Source organism: Ictalurus furcatus, chromosome 18 (genome assembly GCF_023375685.1).
Source record: "Ictalurus furcatus strain D&B chromosome 18, Billie_1.0, whole genome shotgun sequence".
Classification (NCBI taxonomy): Eukaryota; Metazoa; Chordata; class Actinopteri; order Siluriformes; family Ictaluridae; genus Ictalurus; species Ictalurus furcatus.
This window is the reverse complement of record NC_071272.1, coordinates 11686275-11709057: the sequence shown is the minus strand read 5'-3', so window position 1 is coordinate 11709057 and position 22783 is coordinate 11686275. Positions and strand designations below refer to the sequence as shown.

The 22783-nt window shown below is 40.5% G+C and overlaps 3 protein-coding genes across 5 annotated transcripts in view; all 3 read left to right on the top strand.

Moving 5' to 3' along the window:
• LOC128622271 (teneurin-2-like) overlaps positions 1-5087 on the top strand; it is a 38853-nt gene extending 33766 nt beyond the window's left edge. For all 3 annotated transcript variants that reach the window (XM_053648632.1, XM_053648631.1, XM_053648633.1), the window contains 5 exons: positions 151-294; positions 2674-2926; positions 3034-3054; positions 3558-3790; positions 4842-5087. In XM_053648632.1, coding sequence (XP_053504607.1) covers positions 151-294; positions 2674-2926; positions 3034-3054; positions 3558-3790; positions 4842-5074 — 884 coding nt within the window. In that variant the 3' untranslated portion in view covers positions 5075-5087. The remainder of the gene's footprint in view (positions 1-150; positions 295-2673; positions 2927-3033; positions 3055-3557; positions 3791-4841) is intronic.
• Positions 5088-6634: 1547 nt separating this feature from the next.
• On the top strand, positions 6635-11682 carry LOC128622696 (teneurin-2-like). The gene is made up of 7 exons (XM_053649397.1): positions 6635-6658; positions 6777-7651; positions 8807-8982; positions 9630-9865; positions 10354-10650; positions 10844-11633; positions 11675-11682. Exons 1-7 carry the CDS (start codon positions 6635-6637, stop codon positions 11680-11682), a joined length of 2406 nt encoding a protein of 801 aa, XP_053505372.1.
• LOC128622272 (teneurin-2-like) lies at positions 11661-16379 on the top strand. Its single transcript, XM_053648635.1, has 3 exons — positions 11661-12464; positions 12694-12824; positions 12944-16379. Exons 1-3 carry the CDS (start codon positions 11690-11692, stop codon positions 13679-13681), a joined length of 1644 nt encoding a protein of 547 aa, XP_053504610.1. The 5' UTR covers positions 11661-11689; the 3' UTR covers positions 13682-16379.
• Positions 16380-22783: the final 6404 nt, after the last annotated feature.

Sequence of the window (22783 nt, the reverse complement as noted above, 5' to 3'; positions counted from 1 at the left end):
CTGGTCAGCAATGAAATTAAATTAAGCTCATAAAGTGTGTGCCTATGTGTGAACTTATTTCTTTCTCTGTATGTCTCCTCTGCTCTCTCCCGCTCTCTCCCGCTCTCTCTCTCTCTCTCTCTTTCTCTCTCGCTCTCTCATTCACTCTAGTGTCTGTTGGATACGAGTATGAGACGTGTCCCACTCAGATCCTATGGGAGAAGAGAACAGCAGTACTGCAAGGCTATGAGCTCACCCCATCGAACCTGGGGGGCTGGTCATTGGACAAACACCACACACTCAATATCCGCCATGGTGAGCCAAAACACTCGCACATGCACTTATGCCTATAAAAGCTCCCCGAGCAAAAGATTCATCACATCCACCAGTAATATAATGTCACTAGGTTGTGCAGATGGACAAATGGAGCTTAGTTCCATTTTATGCTTCAGGTTTAAGCAGAACACAACATTTACAATCCCGTGTTTCAGGATGGCAGCTGTAGATCTGTAGGAAAAGGCCAAATCTGTGTGTGACTCTGGGACAGATTTGTCTGGCCTGCAAAATCACCCGCCCTGGTCTCACAGGAAACTTGTGGGATTATTTGGAACGGCAGGTGAAACACAACAATTGGCAGCACAAACTTTAGCCATATTGCACATTCAGTCAGTGGAAGAGTGGGATAAATTTGACAGGATCTCAAGACACTAGGTGGAATTGTTCACTGATGGTATTGGTGCTGTTATTAAGGTGAGTGGAGGCATAACAAAGTATTAGGGAAGAAACGACATGTGCAAATAATTTTTTTGCTGTTTTTTCCCTTCACTTTCTCCCTGATTTGGTCACCTGCCAATTCCCACCCAGCAGCTAGCTCTCCCTATGATACGACAGCTACCAACTGGTGAAGGCTTTCCAGTGGTTCCTCCAAGACATTTGAAGCCAGCCATGTTTTTGAACTGCTGCTCATGCTGCGTCACAGGGCAGCATAACGCCATGAGGAAGACGCTATCAGCCCTCTTCCTCATATATGAGCTCACAGTTGCCCGTGATTGGCTGGAGTTGCTGTGATTGACAGGAGAGAGAGAGAGAGAATATTCCATCCCTTCCATCCAGAGAGCACAGCCAGTTTTGCCTCCTTGGCTCCCGGCCACAGATAGCTCTAGCATCTTTAACGTTGCTAATCTTTATTTCCTGACGATAGGACATATCGTGCTCTCTTACATAAACCTTTGCACAAGTCTGCTTGGCATTTAATCTTGGAGAAACGACACCTCACTGAGTAACCAACTGTATGTACTGATGACTCTATTGGCACACCCGCTGAAGGTATTGCTCACAGTATGTTCAAAATGCATTTCTAAATAGCACTTGCAGTGCGTCAGGATAAAAGGACATGCATGTATCACTGTGCTGCTTGTTTTCTTTCACACATTCAGTCCTCTGAGTGGTATATCTTTATAATGAGTAATTAAAATTGCATAATCTAAGCCTCTCATTCAGAGCCATATCTCAAAAAGACCAGAAGCAACAGTGTGTGACGTACATGATATTTACACTGGCAATCTGAGACCACAAACTCACACACTGAGAACTGTTACATAGTAATGCTGAATACTAAAAGGATCAAAATTAAAGCTAAATGATTCTCAACACAGTAATGATCTGAGAGACAATCTCTTTTTATATCCGCTGCTAAACATAAAATGGTGGTTATAAAATGCAAATATGTTGATCTAACAGGCACGGTGAACACTGCAGATCTGCAGATTAGTGAGCACAAGGTTTTATTACACAACTGGTGTCTAAAGATGTACTGCAAACCCTTTCTCTCACCGTGCTGTTGAATTCTCAATTCTATTAAGGAAGTGTTGATTAATTTTCGATAACAGCAGTTCTGACAGTAGTTACAGCCATGTGGTTTATATTAATGTTCTTTTTCTAATAGTAGCAATTATACAGGCACTTGTGTTGCAGACTCTGCAAACATAATTTAAAAAATGTGTGTAATTATTGATATGGAGAAGTTTCCTGTGAGGAGATGGTTATTTAGAATTTATGGAAGGAGTCTCCAGTGTCGGAGGTAAAGTTGTAAGTTTTATGTTTTCTAACATGGGAAAGTTTAAAGGACGGAGGGCTTTGTGGTTTCTTGGTAACATGACAAGCTGCGTTTTGGTTTATCTTATTGACAAGAAAGGGGATGAAAAAGGCTGGTGAGAGGTTTATAGCTGCTATAACGTAGGAACTGCTATAATGTAAGTGACTATATGCACGTTCCATGCCATTAAATGCAACTACAAATTAATAAAACACGTGACATTCTTTAAATAGCAAGAAACAAAAATCTAATCCTTGGCAAACTGAAACACTTTGTGGCATGCTTTTATTGGAAAACTTTGGGGTGGTAACCACACTGTCATGGCACACCGCAGTGTTTAATTCCTTACTTACTCACCAAATAAGTTATTTTCTGATCATTATTTGTGCATTGTTTTATTATTATGAAAAGGATGTTAGTGAAGAAGGCTAATTTTAACATGATTATAAATAGGAGTTAATGAAACGCATCTTTCAGTAATGCTCCTGCTAATGTCAGAATTTCCACTTGGCATTTGTATGTAAAAAAAAAAAAATAGAATCTTGTATTATTGTAAATGCTAATGAGTGCGTGCCATTCTCTTCATTTGTGTCTCTCAGGTATCCTTCATAAGGGCTCTGGGGAGAATGTGTTCATATCTGAGCAGCAGCCTCCAGTCATCAGCAGCATCATGGGAAATGGGCGTCGGCGCAGCATCTCCTGCCCCAGCTGCAGCGGCCTGGCCGAGGGCAACAAGCTGCTGGCACCCGTGGCCCTCGCATGCGATGGAGAGGGCAACCTGTATGTGGGCGACCTCAACTTCATCAGGAGGGTGTACCCTTCCCTCAACACCACGGCCATTCTGGAGCTGAGGTAAGACACGTTGTGGTGCTTTTAAAAAAATATATTTTCTGTTTGATTTCTGAGTTTTAATGTGTCCCTTTCTTTCTCCTCTTTGTGTTTATGACTTGACATTGAAGAAATAAAGATCTGAGACACAGGTAAGTGACATATGGCCTCACAAACCATTTAGTTTAGTTTTAAAATATGTAGCAGTCTGTGAATTTAAGAACTCTCGGTCTCGTGGCCTGAGATGCAGAGATTATAATTAAAACACTGCCCCTTTTTCTGGGCCAGAAAAAGAGTAAACAAAGCTCGAAATAAAGAAACTAACCAGATGCATTGCAAAGCAATATTCCAAATGACAATATTTAGGCTATTTATGGAATTATTTGTTCAAACTATTTTTAATAATCATGAATTGTACCTTTAATACTGAAAAGTTTCCAGTAGCAGGGATTTCCACATCCTTTTTCTCTATTAATCTGCTCTATCTTTCCATTTTGCATTCCTATCAAAGTGATGTCTTTTTTATAGCTTATTTTAGAAGTCTCATTACTCTGCTCAGATGAGCTTTTAACATTTTATCATGCTCACCAAGGTGACTGTGCTCTTAGCCCAAGACTATTAAGACAAATTCCTTCCGTTTCCCACATTTCCATAGCAACAGCCCGAGCCATAAGTACTACCTGGCAGTGGATCCAGTCTCAGGAGCTCTGTTCCTGTCAGACACCAATTCCAGACAGATCTACCGTGTGCGCTCGCTGAGTGGTGTCCGCCCACTCATGGATAACGCTCAGGTAGTGGCAGGCACAGGCGAGCAGTGTGTGCCCTTTGACGAGGCACGATGTGGGGATGGGGGCAAAGCCGTGGAGGCCACGCTGATGAGCCCCAGAGGTGAGCTCCACTCTCTGTTCTACTCACTGACGCTGAAAAGGTATAGATATCACGGTGTTTAATCAGGGATTGAATTGTGGGCACTCCATCAAGTGATTCGCTCAGGAGAAATAAGTAGTGTTACTTTTTGAGAGGGGACTTTTTTGACAAGCAACCCTCTCTGTTTATCTAGATTGAATTCTCCATGGTAAAGTTATTTTGATCTCGCATTATGATTCCATGGAACATATACCAGTAGATTGATATTTGTTAGGAGGCCTGCAAAAACACACCAGATCGTGGCTGAATTCTGGAAGAAAAAAAAAATTATTTTCAAAAAATTGGGTTTTGACCAAAATTTTATTTTTCTGCCTATAACATAATTTCATAAATTCTGCTGTAAAATATTCTCTTTCTTACATTTAAGAAAATGTAAATATATTTTACTTTTGGAGGCTTTAAAATGATAGAATTTTATTTTTTTAAATGCTAAATTTAATATCGAAACAGTTTTAGTTGCAGTAAATGTGTTTTGTTTTGATACATTTGCATTTGTATTCAGTATACACAAAGATGAAATAAGTAATGGTGTGTACCGTTACAGACAGACCAGCATTTCTTTCTATAATGTTAGCTAATTATTCTTTTTTAGTAGTACCTTCGAGAGGTACCTGGCATTGGTAGACACAAATATGTATTTCGTTCCTTTTGTCTGTGTCTTTAGACAAATATTTCATTTGATTATGTGTTTTAGTTGTGCCGTTTTTATTCAGTGCACAGATTTTGCTCTGCAAGGAGAATCTGAGATGCTTCAAATCAGTCTTGCTAGTCTTTGGAGGACAGCTCATAAGCATGTTTAGACATTATGAGACAGGCTGAGAATGCTAATCTGTATTTCAACAGAGCTGTCAGTTCAGGTGTTTAACTTATGAAGACTGTCAGCAATGTTTGGCTGAACCTTCCTTTGCAGTAAATAGAACATGAATTTTGCAAGCCTGTTAGTGATGAACGTTGTGAAAAGGCATATCAGCAAATATTTTATTATTATCTGTGATTATTATCTCACCTGCAGGCATTGCTGTGGATAAGAACGGGCTCATGTATTTTGTGGACGCCACCATGATCCGTAAGGTGGATCAGAATGGCGTCATTTCCACTCTGATAAAAACCAATGATTTGACAGCAGTCAGGCCTCTCAGCTGTGACACCAGCATGGATGTCAGCCAGGTCAGTGTATACTCCTCTCTGCTTTTCTACTCTATCTCTTTATTTATGAGCAATTTACCACTACAATTTCCAAAATAGGAACTGTCCCAAACTGGAAATAAACAAACCTGAGGATTCTGTTTAGAATTTCCCACAAACATGACAGATGACTGCTGATTCAATTCAGTTCAATTTTATTTGTATAGCACTTTTAACAATGGACATTGTCACAAATCAGCTTTACAGAAACATATAAATTCACAATATAGATTTTAAATGTATGAATTTATCCCTATAAATATATCCTTATAGCTGATGACAGTTAAAGTGATGGAAACATCAGTACGGTTTAATATGGAGGAAGGGCTTCGGAAGATAAAATCGGCATCATAAGAATATTAAAATGACATACTATGGTACTGATTCAATCAATGCGCTAGAAGCATATGAAAACAAAACAACTTTTGTTCTTTGTGCACATATATCCTCAGCAAAAAAAGAAACGTCCCTTTTTCAGGAGACTTTTAAAAGATAATTTTGTAAAATCCAAATAAGCTTTATAGATCTTTATTGGAAAGGGTTTAAACAATGTTTTTCATGCTTGTTCAATGAACCATAAACAATTATTGCACATGCACCTGTGGAACAATCCTTAAGACACTAACAGTTTACAGGTGGTAGGTAATTAAGGTCAAAGTTAAAATAACTTAGGACACTAAAGAGACCTTTCTACTGACTCTGAAAAACACCAGAAGAAAGATGTCTAGGGTTCCTGCTCACCTGCGTGAACATGCCATAGGCCTGCTGCAGGGAGGCATGAGGAGTGCAGATGTGGCCAGAACAATAAACTGCAATGTCTGTAATGTAAGACGCCTAAGACAGTGCTACAGGGAGACTGGAAGGACAGCTGATCGTCCTTGCAGTGGAAAATTACATGTAACCATGTGTCCCCCAGACATATTGGAGAACTTACAAATGCCTTGGTGGAAGAATGGAGTAACATCTCACAGCAAGAATTGACAAATCTGGTGCAGTCCATGAGGATGAGATGCACTGTAGTTCTTAAAACAGCTGGGGGCCACCAGATACTGACTGTTAAATTTGATATTGACCCCCCTTTGTTCGGGGACTCATTATTCCATTTCTCTTCCTCAAATGTCTGAGAAACTTGTTCAGTTTATGTCTCAGTTGTTGAATGTTTTTGTGTTAATACAAATATTTACAAATATATTACAAATATGTTAAGAAATTTTCTGGAAATAAAAGCAGTTTTTTGTTGTTGTTGTTTATTTGCTGGTACAGAAATGAAATATCACAACAGAACTAAGGATTAGTTTTATTACTATTCTGCGATTTTATTATTTGGCAATTATATTTGGTATGCAGAGCCAATTAGCAATGCTTCTAGCACTACCTCTGAATACCATTTGTGCCAAAAGACATAAAAGTGGAACATTTGGTACTGAACCGGTGCCCTCTGGTAGCTTATGGTGTGGTAAATGCCTTTTATATTTCTGTCTCTCTCTCTCTCTCTCTCTCTCAACCTTGCTGTCTCTCAATTCTTTGCCCCCTCACTGTCTCCATGATCATCTTTTGCGTCTCTGTCTGACTAGTCCCTTCTCCATCTTTCCCATTTGACACACAAAAGGTACATTACTCATGGCCCAGATGCTTGCATTGCTTGTTTGACAACCACTCTTGCAAAGAAAAGAACCTGGCCATCACTCTGTATCTAGCTGTAGAACTGACCCTTCAGACTGATAGATCTCCTGTCTGTGTGTGTGTGTGTGTGTGTGTACAGGTGCGTCTGGAGTGGCCCACAGACCTGGCCGTCAACCCCATGGACAACTCACTGTATGTTCTAGAGAACAATGTTGTCCTGCGAATCACTGAGAACCAGCAGGTAAGTATTGTGGCTGGACGGCCCATGCACTGCCAGGTTCCCGGTATCGACTACTCCCTGAGCAGGCTGGCCATCCACTCGGCACTGGAGAGTGCCACAGCCATTACTGTCTCCCATTCGGGCGTGCTCTACATCGCAGAGAGTGATGAGAAGAAAATCAACCGCGTGCGGCAGGTCAGCGCTGACGGTGAGATCTCACTGTTGGCTGGTGCTACATCCGAGTGTGACTGTAAGAACGACGTCAACTGCAACTGCTATTCTGGGGATGACAGCTATGCAGCCGATGCCAGCCTCAACACACCCGCCTCGCTGGCAGTCTCACCCGATGGCACACTCTACATTGCTGACCTTAACAACATTCGTGTGCGATTGGTGCGCGTCAACCGGCCAGTCCTGAACACCGCAGGTCAGTACGAGTTGGGTTCAGCATTGGAGCAGGAGCTGTACATGTTCAGTGAGGACGGTCTGCACAGGCAAACGCTCAGTCTCGTCACAGGCCTTGCGCTATATAACTTCAGCTACGGCATGGATGGAGAACTTGTATCGATCACTGATAGCTCCAACAACACTCTGAAGATCAGGAGAGAGGCAGGTGGAGTGGTACGGCTGGTACTCTTGCCTGAGAACCAGGTGGTGACGTTGAGTTTGGATGCAAGCGGAAACCTGCGCTCTGTTTCCGCCCTCAACCAGGAGGTAGCACTGTTCACTTACACCACCAACACCGAGCTGGTCGCCTCGAAAGCCGACGAGACTGGGTGGACCAACTTCTACGAGTGAGTAACAATTTGAAATTGGTTTTAAATTACTTACAAAACAAATACAATCGAATATTAATACGGTTGTAATTATATACTGCCATATACGGAACATTCATAAGCTGTAGTGTTATACCTTGTGTTTACATCATATAAACCACTTTATGGCCCAATATTATCATTTAAACTTAGATGTTTATTTATTTGTGTTTATTTACTTACACAGAGTAATGTTTTTGTTTTGCTGATATTTAGCTAAATAGCTAAATCGAACATTTCTTTAACTCATCGACACAGGAATATTTTTTGTCTTTTACCATAAAGCCCAGTCCAGCACAGTCTCCTCCAACCTGTTGGAAATTAACTACTTACATGTAATCTCTTTTATACATATACTTTGACTATTACAATTTTTTGTGTGGAATGTGGAAGCAATAATTGACATGCATTTATATGAAAGCCTTTTCCTACATCAAGGATAAGGTTGATTGCAACAACAACAACACAAATTAAATACATGCATTAATTGCCATGTCCTTGTAGTTGTCTAAGAGTAAAACATGAGATCTTACACATTCGTAAATGCTATGAAAATTCTAATAGTATTCGAACAGTGACAGTCTTATTTAGTAATGAAGGATAATGAAGGACATTAATTATTATCTCAAACACTAATTTGCAAATGACCCAAATTGTATTGTGTTTTAATAAATGTTATATATTCCACGTCTTTAATAATAATAATCATAATTATTATTATTATTATTATTATTATTATTATTATTATTATGGCAGCAGAAGTAGCAGAATGAGATCTTTCATTTGTAATGAGCTTCTTTCATTCGTGCAGTGTAAATCGCTCCTTCTAAACAGTTTTAGTGCCATCTAGTCTCAGGAGTACAGTACTGCTCCCTTAGAGGTCCCAAGTAATTTTATTGAAAATATATTTAGCATTCAAAGAATAAGATCTGCTAATAAAAGGTTACATTTACAATAATATGAAAGTGATAAGTGATAGTATTTCTGTATAATAATAATAATAATAATAATAATATCTCTGATCCATTTGAAATTGAAAGACATTGAAACATTGTAACCTATGTATTTATACAATATGCTCTGTTGGTTAGCTTTTAAGCTGATTTTTTTTTTTTTTTTTTTTCCTGTTTGCAGCTATGACAGCGAGGGTCATTTAACAAATGTGTCCTACCCCACTGGTATGGTGACCAGTCTGCACCGTGAGATGGAACAGTCCATCAACATCGATATGGAGAGCTCAAACAGGGATGACGATGTCACTATTATCACCAACCTGTCCTCAGTGGAGGCATCTTATACTGTGCTTCAAGGTAAGAAGTGCATAGAGTAGTATACGATTTCACAGCACACAAGCATTTATACAAATTTTATGTTGTAGCACATTAATAAAGCAACAGGTAGTGCGGTAACTCATCTTGATAAACTACAATAAAACCACTTATGTGTATGTGTCCAGCAGGGAAAACACTTATTTTCTTAAAGCTAAGATTATAGCTCAGATGATCCATCTCAAACAATGGATCGCTTACAGTAATATCCCCACTAGTTATGCTATCCTTCCTATTAAAGTCAACATCTGCCTCTGTTGTTTACTCAAGATAAATGAGTTTGAAGGCTTTTCTGAGCTGTCTTTGGATACCGAGTGCTTGCTAACTATGTTCTGAAGTGTACTTAAAAGTTTCTGATGACTTTTCAATGCGTAAATGATTGCATTTTGAGTGTGCATGTCTGTAGAGAGTGCCGGCTGATGCGATTACAGTGTGTAAATGGAACCAAAGGCATTTGTGCTGCTTTTAGCCCAAACCAAAGCTCTTGCACACATAACCTGGCCAGAATGATATATTTCCAAGTGGATGTGTAGAATCAGATCAATCTAAAGCTTTATACCAAATAAAACGCAGCTTGGTTTCTTATTCCTCATTGAATTCTATAATATCTCCCTGTTGCAATCTCACAGATCAAGTTCGGAATAGCTATCAGATGTACTACAACGGCACCCTGAGGGTCTCCTATGCCAACGGCATGGGACTCAGCTTCCACACTGAACCTCATATCCTGGCAGGCTCAGTCACGCCAACCATCGGGAGGCGCAACATATCTCTACCAACAGACAGTGGCCTCAACTCTATTGAGTGGAGAATGAGGAAAGAGCTGACCAAAGGCAAAATCACTGTGTTTGGAAGAAAGCTGCGTGTAAGCATTGGTTTTTAGACAATATAGAACAAAATTTGCTGTATGCCTTTATTGTGAATATAATGTATACTGTAATACTATATGTTTGTGAATATTGATGAAATATTTAGGGATGTACAGAGTTTTGTTACGGGGCCTTATACTGGCATTAAAGCCATTGTCATATTTTCTAATGCCATCGATCCACTGACATATTTTATGTTAAGAACATGTCTCAGGTTGACTGACAGTACATATATCTTGCAGTTAGACAAAGAACACAACTTGCACATCATCATGTCTGAGATTTTGCATAGCTTGGCAACAGAAGCTTGCAGAGAGAGTTCCTCGGTTACTGTGAAAACATCTGCATCATATTAGCATTGGGTATCAGACGAAAATCAGAGCTCTGATATCAGTGTTATAAAAAAAAAAATGGAAAACGTAGAATCAATACAATTGTAATAATAATCAAACTAAATTGGTGCAACTCTTTAAAAATTCCCCAGGCTCATGGCAGGAATCTGCTTTCCATTGATTACGACCGCAACACGAGAACTGAAAAGGTGTACGATGATCACCGTAAGTTCACACTGCGCATCATTTACGACGCTCAGGGCCGGCCTGCCACCTGGCTCCCCAGCAGCAGTCTGGCACTGGTCAATGTGTCCTACTCACCCACGGGCCGTCTGGTGGGCTTGCAGAGGGGCAGCATGAGCGAGAAGAGCGAGTTTGACACTTTTGGCCGCATCCTATCCCGCACCTTTGTGGATGGGAAGGTGTGGAGCTTCAGCTATCTTGATAAGGTGATTTACACTTGGACTAAATTGGTCTGGTTATAGACACTGTATTTCTATACCATGGGAGTAGAAACCTACTAAAGAGTAACAGAAAGTAAATCATTCTTTACATGAAATGCAGTGATATGGTCTGACTTAATAATTTAGTGGCCTCTTACATCAAATATTAATTAAAGTTCCTCTGTTTCTCTGTGCATAGTCCATGGTGCTGCTGCTGCAGCAGAGTCAGAAGCAGTACGTGTTTGACTTCGATAGCTCTGGTCGGCTTACAGCAGTCACCATGCCCAGCATGGCCAGACACACCATGTCCACCCATGTCTCTGTGGGCTACATCCGCAACGCCTATACCCCACCCGAAAGCAATGCCACCGTTATCCATGACTTCAGTGAAGACGGCCACCCCCGGGCCACTTTCTACCTGGGAACAGGTCGTCGTGTGCTCTACAAGTATGGAAAGTTGGCCAAGCTCTCTGAAATACTATATGACTCGACTGCAGTTACCTTTGGCTTTGACGAAACAGCTGGGGTCCTTAAGATGGTGAATTTGCAAAGTGGTGGCTTCTCCTGTACCATCCGCTACCGCAAGCTCGGCCCCCTGGTGGACAAGCAGATGTACCGCTTCTCAGAAGAAGGGATGGTCAATGCCCGCTTCGATTACACCTACCACGACAACAGCTTCCGGGTGGCAAGCATAAAGCCAGTGATTGGAGAGACCCCTCTTCCTGTGGATCTTTACCGTTATGATGAGATCTCAGGCAAGGTGGAGCACTTTGGCAAATTTGGCATCATCTACTACGATATTAACCAAATCATCACCACAGCCGTAATGACACTCAGCAAACACTTTGATGCTCATGGGCGCATAAAAGAGGTGCAGTACGAGATCTTCCGCTCTCTTATGTACTGGATGACGGTGCAGTATGACAGCATGGGTCGTGTGATTAAGCGTGAGCTTAAAATTGGGCCCTACGCCAACACTACGCAGTACCGTTACGAGTACGACGGTGATGGCCAGCTTGTTGGCGTCAAGGTCAATGATTGGTCCATGTGGCGCTATAGCTATGACCTGAATGGCAACTTGCACTTGCTGAACCCTGGAAACAGCGCCCGGCTTCTACCGCTGCGCTACGACCTGCGTGACCGCATCACACGCCTCGGGGACATGCAATACAAGCTGGATGAAGACGGTTTCCTCAGCCAGAGGGGCTCGGACTTCTTTGAGTACAACTCCAAAGGCCTGCTAGAGAGGGCTTACAGCCACACAGCGGATGGTTGGAGTGTTCAGTATCGCTATGATGGCCTAGGGCGCCGCGTGTCCCGTCGCACATCTAGTGGTGACCATCAGCAGTACTTCTATGCTGACCTGAATCACCCAAGCCGGGTGAGCCACATCTATAACCATTCCAGGGCTGAGATCAATTCCTTCTACTATGACCTCCAGGGCCACCTGTTCGCCATGGAGGTGAATGGCGGAGACGAGTACTACATTGCTTCAGACAACACAGGGACTCCGCTGGCTGTCTTTAGCAGCAATGGGCAAATGGTGAAGCAGGTGCAGTACACAGCATACGGGGAGATATACCATGACTCCAACCCAGACTTCCAGCTTGTGCTTGGCTTCCATGGAGGACTGTATGACCCTCTCACCAAGCTAGTGCACTTTACCCAAAGAGACTACGATGTACTAGCAGGCCGCTGGACCTCACCTGACCACACACTCTGGGCAAGGATAAGCAAAGAGCCAGCACCATTCAACCTGTACATGTTCAAGAACAATAATCCTCTCAGCGACATGATTGATGTTAAAAACTATGTAACAGGTAAGAGTATCAGACAAAGTCATTGTTGTGATATTGACATTATGATCAGTTACATCAAATTATGAGAGATTTGCATGTATTATCAGTATTTTCAAAACATTTAACATTTCCTTGTCGCTCACAAAATAAGCACAGTATTCTGTATATAGCGCAGTATGCTGACACCAGATAATTAGAATGCTGCAAAACAGCTAACATTATTTGTTCTCTACCTGTGCTCTCTCTCTAGATGTGAAAAGCTGGCTGGTCATGTTTGGTTTCCAGCTCAGCAACATCATACCTGGGTTTCCTAGGCATCCATTATATTTTGTTGACCCTCCGTATGAATTGCTTGCCAGCCAGGACTGTGACAATGCCCAGGTATGTTTACCTTACCAGTCCTGTATAAATGCCACGCGCTTCAGTTGATCTTGCAGAAATGATCTGAACATTGAGCTGAGTCAATTTTCTCTGTAACATATGCCCTTTGACGTTCGCAGCTGTTCACAGGAGTACAGCATTCAGTGGAGCGACACAACAAGGCCTTCATGGCCCTGGAGGGACGGCAGCTCAACAAACAGTGGCGTATTAAACGAGACAAGCCTGGCTACTGGTTCGGCACCAGCACACCTGTTGTGGGAAAAGGCATGATGCTGGCTATCAGGGAGGGTCACGTTTTGGCATCTGTGACTAGTGCAGCCAGTGAGGGCAGCCGCAAGATTGCACAGGTGCTCACTGGCGCCATCTACCTTGAAGGCATGCACTATACAATAGACAGGCGTGACTGGCACTTCTTTGTGAAGCTTGGACTACCTGATGGTGACCTCTTGGCCCTAGGGATCAGTGGAGGGCACAGGACACTGGAGAGCGACCTCAACGTGACAGTAAGCGGCCGATCGCGTCGCGGGGTCACTGTGGAGATTCACACGCCAGCACTAGTGTTTAGCGTGCGTTATGGGATTGGCGCCGAGCTACTGGAAAAGGAGCGAGCTCGTGTTCTGGAGCAAGCTCAGCAGAGGGCGGTGGCTCGAGCCTGGGCCATGGAGCAGCAGCAGGTACAGGAGGGCAGAGATGTGAGCCGAGCATGGAGCGAGAGCGAGAAGCAGCAGCTCCTAGCAGTGGGGAAAGTCCCAGGCTACGAGGGCTATTACGTACTCCCCATCGAGCAGTATCCTGAACTGGCAGACAGCAGGGCTAACATCCAGTTTCTCAAACAGAATGAAATGGGAAAGAGGTAACAGAGCCAGGCTGCTGCAGCCATCATTTCCTCATCTCCCACAGACAGAGGAAGCAAATCCAGAAGAGCTGCCAGCAGTTTCCACAGACTTCATCCACTTTGAAGAAGCTACAGCATGCAGCCAAAATACCTGGATTGGATAAAAACTTGTACCTACACAGACTTTTTTGTAAGAAAATGTTTGACTTTTTAAGAGATGTCAGAGGTTTTTAGACCATTTTGGGCTTTGTGATGGCAAGCCTGACATCCATATCAAGGCACCTTACAAAAACAGGAAGCAGATAACAAACATGCTGAAAGTTGGTCACCGTCTCAGGCCTCAAAATATGATTGTCATTTTAAGCCATCACTTGCCAGTATATGTATTAAATCTGTGGATGATAAACCCGACAGGATTCATTTGAAATATTTCTGCTAAATGATCTTTGATGTGTTTCGTTTCAATCTCTTGTCCCCCAAAACTTTCCCACAGGATTTGACTTGTACTAGAAGAGGGTTGTGGTGAAGGGCACTTCGTTGGAGTACACATCAAGCGTGGTTCTTGAGATCTCTGTCCTTTTACATTTGCACTATAAGACAATCACAAGGAGATTTTCGCTACTGAGCATGAATCTCCATAAAGATTGATCTTTTTATTTACCCTTTGTATAATATGTAAAACTCCATTACGATTTTTCGTTTATTTTAATTTGCAGCCAAGCAAAGACGTTATAGAAAGGTAATATATTGTGTCTTTTGTTTATACTTTAAATTATGTCTTTGAAACTGTGAAATACATATTAATCTTATACTATATGTAAAGCTGTCAGTAAGTAGGAGGACTGGATTAAAACCGTGTGTACATTTATTTAAGGAAGTGACTTTATGTTTGGCAAAAATTCATGTCAAGGAATATCCATGATAAACAATTCCTGTGATGTTGTAGGGGTTTTTTTTCCATTTTCTAATTGAGTTCTGTTATCGTTGCTGTACCAGAATCTCTTCTCTTTGCCTGTGAAACACCACAGTGGATGTCAAGATGTACAGCTAATGTAAAAACACACTCGGACACTATGGAATATAGAGTCTTTGGGAATTTGAAAATAAACCATTCCATTTTTACACTTTAATTGTGCTTTTTCCTCACATCAGAGCCAAATTAATGTATTTTGTAAGTTTGTGTTCTAAATTACATCCAATTAAAGAACCAGTTATGCACAGTTGAGAATGTGTATGTTCAGCATTAGGTGTGTGATTATATGTAATGTATTAGCTGTGTGTGTGTTATAATGTAAATGCACACATTTATTGTGAAAAATGTCTTATATGTGTCTAAGTCTACAAATGCTATAAAAAATGGAAAAGGTAAATGAATCAAGAAGAGGTGGTTGTTGATAAGGAATTCCTGAAGGATGCCAAGCAACAGTGTATGGATAAAATGAAGGAGTACAGTAAGAGCACAGTAAGTTGAGCCTCCATTGTAGATTTTTAGCAGGGCTATCATGGTGTTGCTGTTGCAGTTAATAACACAATAATAGCTTGCACCAAAATGACTCAAACACCAAAACCATCTGTGCAGGAAAACTCGGCTAGCTGACTACCTAACTGAGTAGCTCTGTCAAAATGGCAGATCACCCATAAGACAATATGTCATGGCGTCACATTCCCAAGCCCATGAATCAGGTAAAATGTAAATTTAATATATAATGCTTCATTTGGCTTTTAATTGTTTTTGTAGCTTTGTTTATGTGACCAGCCCCTGAGACGTAAACTTATTCTTTAAACATCAGATGTAACCGTTACGCTTTCATTACCCTGGGGGTATATATCTTTGAGGGTTTCAGCTTACAACTCCCAATATTATTTACATATCACAATTTTTGCTATTTCTTTGCTTTCATTAATTAATTTTATTACTGTATTTAATATCTTAATTTCATATAACTTTATTCAGAAGCAGGGGCGCCATAACAGGAGGAAGATTAGGATTATTCTAAGTACCCTGGACAGACAGGGGGCCCAGCAGAACCCCAAACTTGATTGGGGTATGATTTTGGTATTTAAATGGCCTCTTTGCAAAATAATCTATTAAGAAGCACGCTATAATGAACGCCCTCAGACTGGGCCGAGTGCATGTGTGTGTCCCCTTAAGACGTTCGCGGATTATTCAGAAACGCCAAGTACGTATCACTGCAGCCTTACTTTACGACTAATCTTACTTACAAGTGGGAGGTACTTGCCTCCAAGTGGGAGGTACTTAGCAACAAGTGGGAGGTTCTTATGCCACAAGTAGCCGTATTGCCTCTGGGGGAAAAACCCGAAATCTTAATTTACATGATAGACACTTCGGTAAGCAATCAAGGTCAACCTCTAGGTTTGTGCAGCCCACTTAGAGCTAAAGTCCCACCCATTTGGAGCTGACCCTCCTAGTTGGAGCTGGCTCCGACCTCCATTTATACCTATCACAGAAATGCGGCACTTCACAGCTGAGTCGTTACATGCATCAGGTATATAGCAAGAGATGGCGCAGACAAAATCGGGATTAGGGCTGCAGCGAACTATTATTTTCATAATCAATTAGTTGGCTGATTATTTTTTAGATTAATCGGATGGGGCAAACTTTCAGTACCATTTTTTCATTTATTTAAAACAAAATCCACAAACTGAGTGTTACAAGTATAAACTTTACACAACTGCTTATCCAATTATATGACTGAAAAGCACCCAATACACACATACACAAACAATATATATATATATATATATATATTATTCATTTAGGACTGTAGTTTAATTCAATGCTTTTTGTACATCCCTAAAAAATAATGCATACATACTTATATATAATATCAACTAATATATAAGTTTATATTATATAATGGTATTTATGCATTACTTTTTATAAAGGGTAACGGTGACAAACATTTCACTGAAGAAAGTCATTGTCTGTGACTCTGGGTATCTGCTAAAGCTAGCGGTGTCACATTAACATTACGTGCATATGATGTCATGCGCCGTCGACTAGGAAGTGCCTTAAACTTCCGGTTAGTAAAAAAAACGCTAGTGTTCTATTTGAGATGATATTACATTTCTAAAATTCATACACTAGATGGTAGAGAATACAGTACATAGTGTAAGTGTATAGTACATCATTTGGGACAGAATTTCAGTATTTACTCTCCAAAGCGTGTTTTCAGAACAGAAGTAACGTACTGAGTAAACGCACCCCGTGCCGCGCGCAAACCAACTAATCAATAATGAGATGCATTGACAATTCGTTGACAACGATTTTTCACAATCGATTTTATCGAATAGTTGTTGCAGCTCTAATCGGGATACTAAAAGAGGGAAAAAAAACATGAAAAAGAGGAGAGAGCAAGACGGGGAAGACAGCTAGTCACCCAGTTTGCCAAAAAATACGGTGATTTATATTCCTTATTTTGTGCTATGATTCTGAAGCTAGTCCGTATAAAGCTGTTTAATTAACATCATAGAAATTCTATCAGTTACTCACCCCAATGTTGGAAGTTGGAACACAACATTTCCAAGAATGGATGTTTTTTTTACGTAATCGAGCATTAGTAATGGAGCAATGAGCTTCAAAAAGGACAGAAAAGCACCAAGCTACAATAAAACAAGTCCAGTGTTGTATATATTCAAGCTTACCGAAGCCTTGCAACAGCTTTCTGTGAGAAATCGATCGAAATTTAATGTAATCATATAAATATGTTTTAATTGTCCCGAGTGAGTTTATGAGAGAAGTGTTGTAGTGATGTCCAACGGGATTCTCCAGTTCTCCGATTCTCCAATTAATTTAAATGAACCGACTCAAACAAATGATTTACTCACGAATCGTTTGTTTGAGTTGGTTTTTTTCAATAAATTGGAGAATCCCGTTGATAAAACCAGTTTGAATTATTAATTCCCGATTAGAACCGATTTGATTCTCGAGTTCAACTCACTGATTCAATGATCCTGTCACTGCTTTAGCTCATTTCCACATTTATTTCTGGAGCTGCTGGTGTGTGAAACTTATTATTCACTCATTGAATAATAATAATAATAATAATAATAATAATAATAATAATAATAATAATAATAGTAAAGTTCATTGGGGGGAATAAGAAATTACAAGTCGACAGCTTATAAAGACATCCAGATATGTACTTCTATAGTGTCTTTGTATGAGAGAGACCACAATGGTGTTAATTACCTGTACTGTATATACAGTTATTTGTATATAGTTATAAATGCATAATTTCAGTTAATTTAATAAACTGTTCAAATGTAGTTCTTTATAGTCTCTTATTGAATATGCAATAATTGTTATGTTTATTGATAATGATTGTTTTTACATTTGGCAATAAGAAAAGAAAATTGGGGGGTGGGGGCTTGGGGCCTGGAGTACGAATTAGCCAGGGGGCCCAGAAACCCTAGAGGTGCCCCTGTTCAGAAGAGCTGCTTGGTGTGTGACAAGGAGCTTGTGTATGGAAACAACACTTCAGCCATGCTATGGCATTTCAGAGCTTTTCATGAGAATGCACAGCCCGAGAACAATCCTACATGCACGCAAGGTAGTAGGATTGTTTCTTCCCTAACAAGTTTAATCACATTTTAGTCCCACACTTCATATGAATGGATCGTTTTGTCCATGTCAAAATTAATGATTTTCATTCAGACTTCTTCATTTACACTTTTAAATATCCATTCATACAAGTAATATGAAGATATGCAACACTGTTAGTTATATATGTGTGCATTATTCTTTTATTACATCATATTGAATTATATTAGTTCATATTGGCATTTATTGCCACACTGGGTAAATAAATTTATCAGAGGGTGAAATTCAACACACGCACACACACGTTTGTTAGGCTTTTATTTGTGCAGATACCATTGAAATTATCTATGGAGTGTGTGGTGGCTGCGTCATCCGACAAAGCTTCTTCCATAGGCTTTTGGCTGCTTTATTTTTTACTAACCACCAGATGGCGATGTTTTCGATACTCTCAAAGCTTTCCCTTTACAATAGATATAGAATAGAATAGCAGAACCATCCCCAATGTAAACGCAGGTATAATCAACAATTAAACCTGCGCATGCGCAATTCGCTTTTGCACAGTCATAAATGCATGCTTCTACATAGTGTATATTTTAGCGCTAGAGGCAGTTTTTTAAGCTAATAAAATAGACTATCCATGTAAAATAGATGGCTGATCTGAGTCAGCTGACACTAGACACCGTATGAACGCTTTAGAAGTTCACACTAAACATTAAAACAGGTAAGAACAATCTTTCCTGCAGAATGTCTGGCGAATATCAAGCCCTGAGCCAAATTTTCCTCTGGTGCATAAATGCTGCTGCTGCTTTCTATCTATTGTTCATGTCTAGTCAACTACACAAGCTACTTTTCTGTCTTTTTCCCTGCTGTTAACATCTGTCACAAGTGGACAGTGCTAAATACAGACATGCACAGGGTCAAAATTGTCTTGTGAACCGACCGACCATTCAGACCACATTAGGACGTTGTCTGGGATGCAGTACAATGTGTCCTGATGTGTCTCACACAACATCAAAACACCGCCCAATCACCAGTGTTGCCAGATTCGCAGTTTCCACACGGAGTTAAACTACCGCAACTAAAGGGTTGGGGTGTCTTTGCCTGTGCGGTGACAGGCGTTTGGGATTCAGTTTCAGTTTTATTTGTATAGAACTTTATAAAACTGCATTGTCCCAAAGCAGCTTTACAGAAATATGTAAATTCAGGATATATATTTTAAATGTATGAATTTGGCCCTAATGATCAAGCCAGAGTCGACGGTGGCGAGGAAAAACTCCCTGAGATGATATGAGGAAGAAACCTTGAGAGGAACCAAACTCAAAAGGGAACCCATCATCATCTGGGTGACACCGGATAATATAATTATGAATAGGTCCCTTCTATAAATGTGCTACTATATATATATATATATATATATATATATATATATATATATATATATATATATATATATAGTAGCACATATATATATATATATGGGGGTCACATTATATCTACTGTATTATATCTACTACACTGTAGTCAAAAGTATGTGGACACCTGACCATCTCACCCATGTTCTTAATGAGTCTTTATTGGTCACATATATAGTAGAGCACAGTGAAATTGTTTTCTTTGCATACCCCAGCCTGTGAGGAAGCTGGGGTCAGAGCGCAGGGTCAGCCCTGGTCAGCCCCGGTGCCCCTGGAGCAGAGAGGGTTAAGGGCCTTGCTCAAGGGCCCAACAGTGGCAGCTTGGCAGTTCTGGGGCTTCCGATCAGTAACCCAGAGCCTTAACCGCTAAGCCACCACTGCCCCACTTTGAATATCCCATTCCAAAATCATGGACATTAACATGGAATTAGTCCTCCCTTTGTTGCTATAACAGCCTCCGCACTTCAAGGAAGGCTTCCCATTAGATTTTAGAACATGCCTGCTGGAATTTGTGCAAAATTCAGGCAGAAGAGCATTAGTGAGGTTGAGCACTGATGTCGGACAAGAAGGCCTGGCACACATTTGGTGTTCAATTCATCCCAAAGGTCTTCAGTGTTGTTGAGGTCAGGGCTCTGTGCAGGCCGCTTGAGTTCTTCCACTCCAACGTTGGCAAACTATGCACTCATGGATCTTGCTTTGTGCACAGGGGCATCGTCATGCAGGAACAGGCTTGGGAAGCTTTGTTCTAGTTAAGGAAAATCTTATTGTTAAAGCATACAAAGATGTTCTAAATCAATGGTCACCAACCCTGTTCCTAGAGATCTACCTTCCTGAAGACTTTAGCTCCAACCATATTTGTGCCCACCTGACAATTTAATCATTAGAAGCCTTCAGAAGTTCATTAGTAGCCTTAATAACTTGATCAACTAAAACAGGTGTGTTAGATTTTAGAAACCTGCAGGAAGGTAGATCTCAAGGAAGAGGATTGGTGACCACTGTTCTAAACAATTGTGTGCTTCCAACTTTGTGGCAGCGGTGTGGGGATGACCCACATATGGTCAGGTGTCCACATACTTTTGGCCATATAGAGTATTTTAAAATATTCATACAAGCCACATGAGATGGTCACTTCTCCTACACATGCTTCTTACTATCAGTCTTAACATGAGCTCTGCGTGTAGGTGAATTGTGAAGGATTTTATGTTTCAGTCCATTTGTTCTCACAGCTGTTGTTTATTTATGATAATTTCTGTAATAATACAAGACAATTTTAGCAGCTTGGTGAAATAACTAGCCTATTTAAGAAAACAAAGTGTTTTAAAAATGCTTCATAAAGAGTAACATTTAAATATTAGATTTATACTCATTTGCAGGTGTAGTCATGGCGTACTGGGTAGTGTTACCACTTAACAGCTCCAGGGTCCTGGACCCTTTGACTCCTGAGCTCAGGTTACTGTCTGTGTGGAGTTTCACATTTTCCCCATATCTGTATGGGTTTTATCTGGGTTCTCCAGTTGGGGATGCTAAATTTCCCCTGGGTATTAATAAGTTTGTGAATGTGCATTGTGCCCTGCGATGGATTGGCCTCCCATCCTGCATGAATTCTTCCGCCTTGTACCCAGTGTTACCAGGATTGTAGTGTGACATTATTTTCGGTTACAAATGACTCATAATGTACAGAGCTGTTTTAACAGCCCTCACAGGATCTGTACACACAGGAAAAAGATGTGGAATGAGAGTGGGCTCATACTATGTTGGTGTCATTTCAGCAGTATATATCTTGTGGCTCTTGGATTAAGGCCTAAAATAGATGTAGTACAACAATTGCAGTGAATATTTTTATGATAAGAGAATGGTAGGCTAATGGTAGGAAATTCCATGCTATAGTGAAAAGGAATTACACTTTACACTTGTGCTCTTCAGCATGGGTTTGCTTTTTTAAACATTTGAATTCTGACTAAATGCTGCTGTATCAGAAGAGAAAGAAATTCTCTCTTGCATTGCATTTCACTTTCATCAGCGTGTGGAAATTATGTGTGAATGGAATCACTGTCCAATCACAGCACAAAACCATTTGGAGTGTGACAGAAATCAGAGAAGAGGAGAAGGGCCTGAAAGTCTCATTTTCCATTAGGTGTTACTGTCAATTTATAGGAACTTCTTTATCATTTCTACTACACTGATTATTGAACCCTTTAGGTTTTCAGAGTTATTACTAATACATGATAAGTGTTAATATGGCTCACAGCAAGACTGAGGACTTATCAAATTACTTGGACTTACATTTAGCTAGGAGTAAGATTAATATTTATCTATGAAATTCCTGCCATGTTTTAGGACAGCATCATGCTCTCATTTGAGCAGTTACATTGTACTAATCTGCTATTTGTGAATGAGTCTGCTCTTTAAGGTGCACATGGAGATGTGTTTTTGTAGATGTAGGCAATGAGATTACTCTTGCAGTGTAACTTCATTAAAATGCTTCCATGGAAACCTTATTTCAGTGTCTGTTCAACTATCAGCTATGTGCTCTTTGTGAGACAGCATAACAGGGAGTCCACTACACTGCAGCCTGTTGAAGATACTGAGTACTGTATGTACTCAAGTTTATCCAGTATATTAGGGGAGGCGATCCATTCTCAGAATGGAAATGAATCATCTTGTCAAAGCACACACACAGGAGGAACGATTAACATAAACGCACAGATGCTTACTGTATTTGTAAAAACACATTTACAGTGTCTTTCTGATTGAACAGCTATTTAGATTTTATAAAATGCCATATATACATAGTAATGATATTTTGCTAATTGGACCATAGAGAAAGATTTATTTCAACAATTTCAGCCATAGTTAGGCAAAGAACAGCAATTTTTCATCAAAAAACTGCAAACTTTTCCTGGTTCAAGAGAAAATGGCAATGAACCAAGAACCACTCTTTCTAACCATGGTGAGCAGAAAAGCATCTCAGTGTGCACAATACATTCAGATAGGCTGCAACAGCAGAAGCCCACATCAGGTTCCACTTATGACAGGACTCTGGGAGTCTACAATAGTCACAAGCTCCATGAAAATGGACAGTTGAAGATTGGAAAAAGACCAGGTGAAGACTGTTATAAAAAGCGTGGTTATTTGTGTTGTAGCCATC

Bases quoted from the DNA above. Each gene is read 5' to 3' on its own strand.
- LOC128622696 (XM_053649397.1), top strand. From the start codon at position 6,635: ATGGCCCAGATGCTTGCATTGCTT. The intron at 6,659-6,776 runs GTTTGACAACCA...GTGTGTGTACAG, and splicing joins CCCAGATGCTTGCATTGCTT to GTGCGTCTGGAGTGGCCCAC. The intron at 8,983-9,629 runs GTAAGAAGTGCA...GCAATCTCACAG, and splicing joins ATCTTATACTGTGCTTCAAG to ATCAAGTTCGGAATAGCTAT.
- LOC128622272 (XM_053648635.1), top strand. From the start codon at position 11,690: ATGTGGCGCTATAGCTATGACCTGAATGGCAACTTGCACTTGCTGAAC. The intron at 12,465-12,693 runs GTAAGAGTATCA...CTCTCTCTCTAG, and splicing joins TGTTAAAAACTATGTAACAG to ATGTGAAAAGCTGGCTGGTC. The intron at 12,825-12,943 runs GTATGTTTACCT...TGACGTTCGCAG, and splicing joins AGGACTGTGACAATGCCCAG to CTGTTCACAGGAGTACAGCA.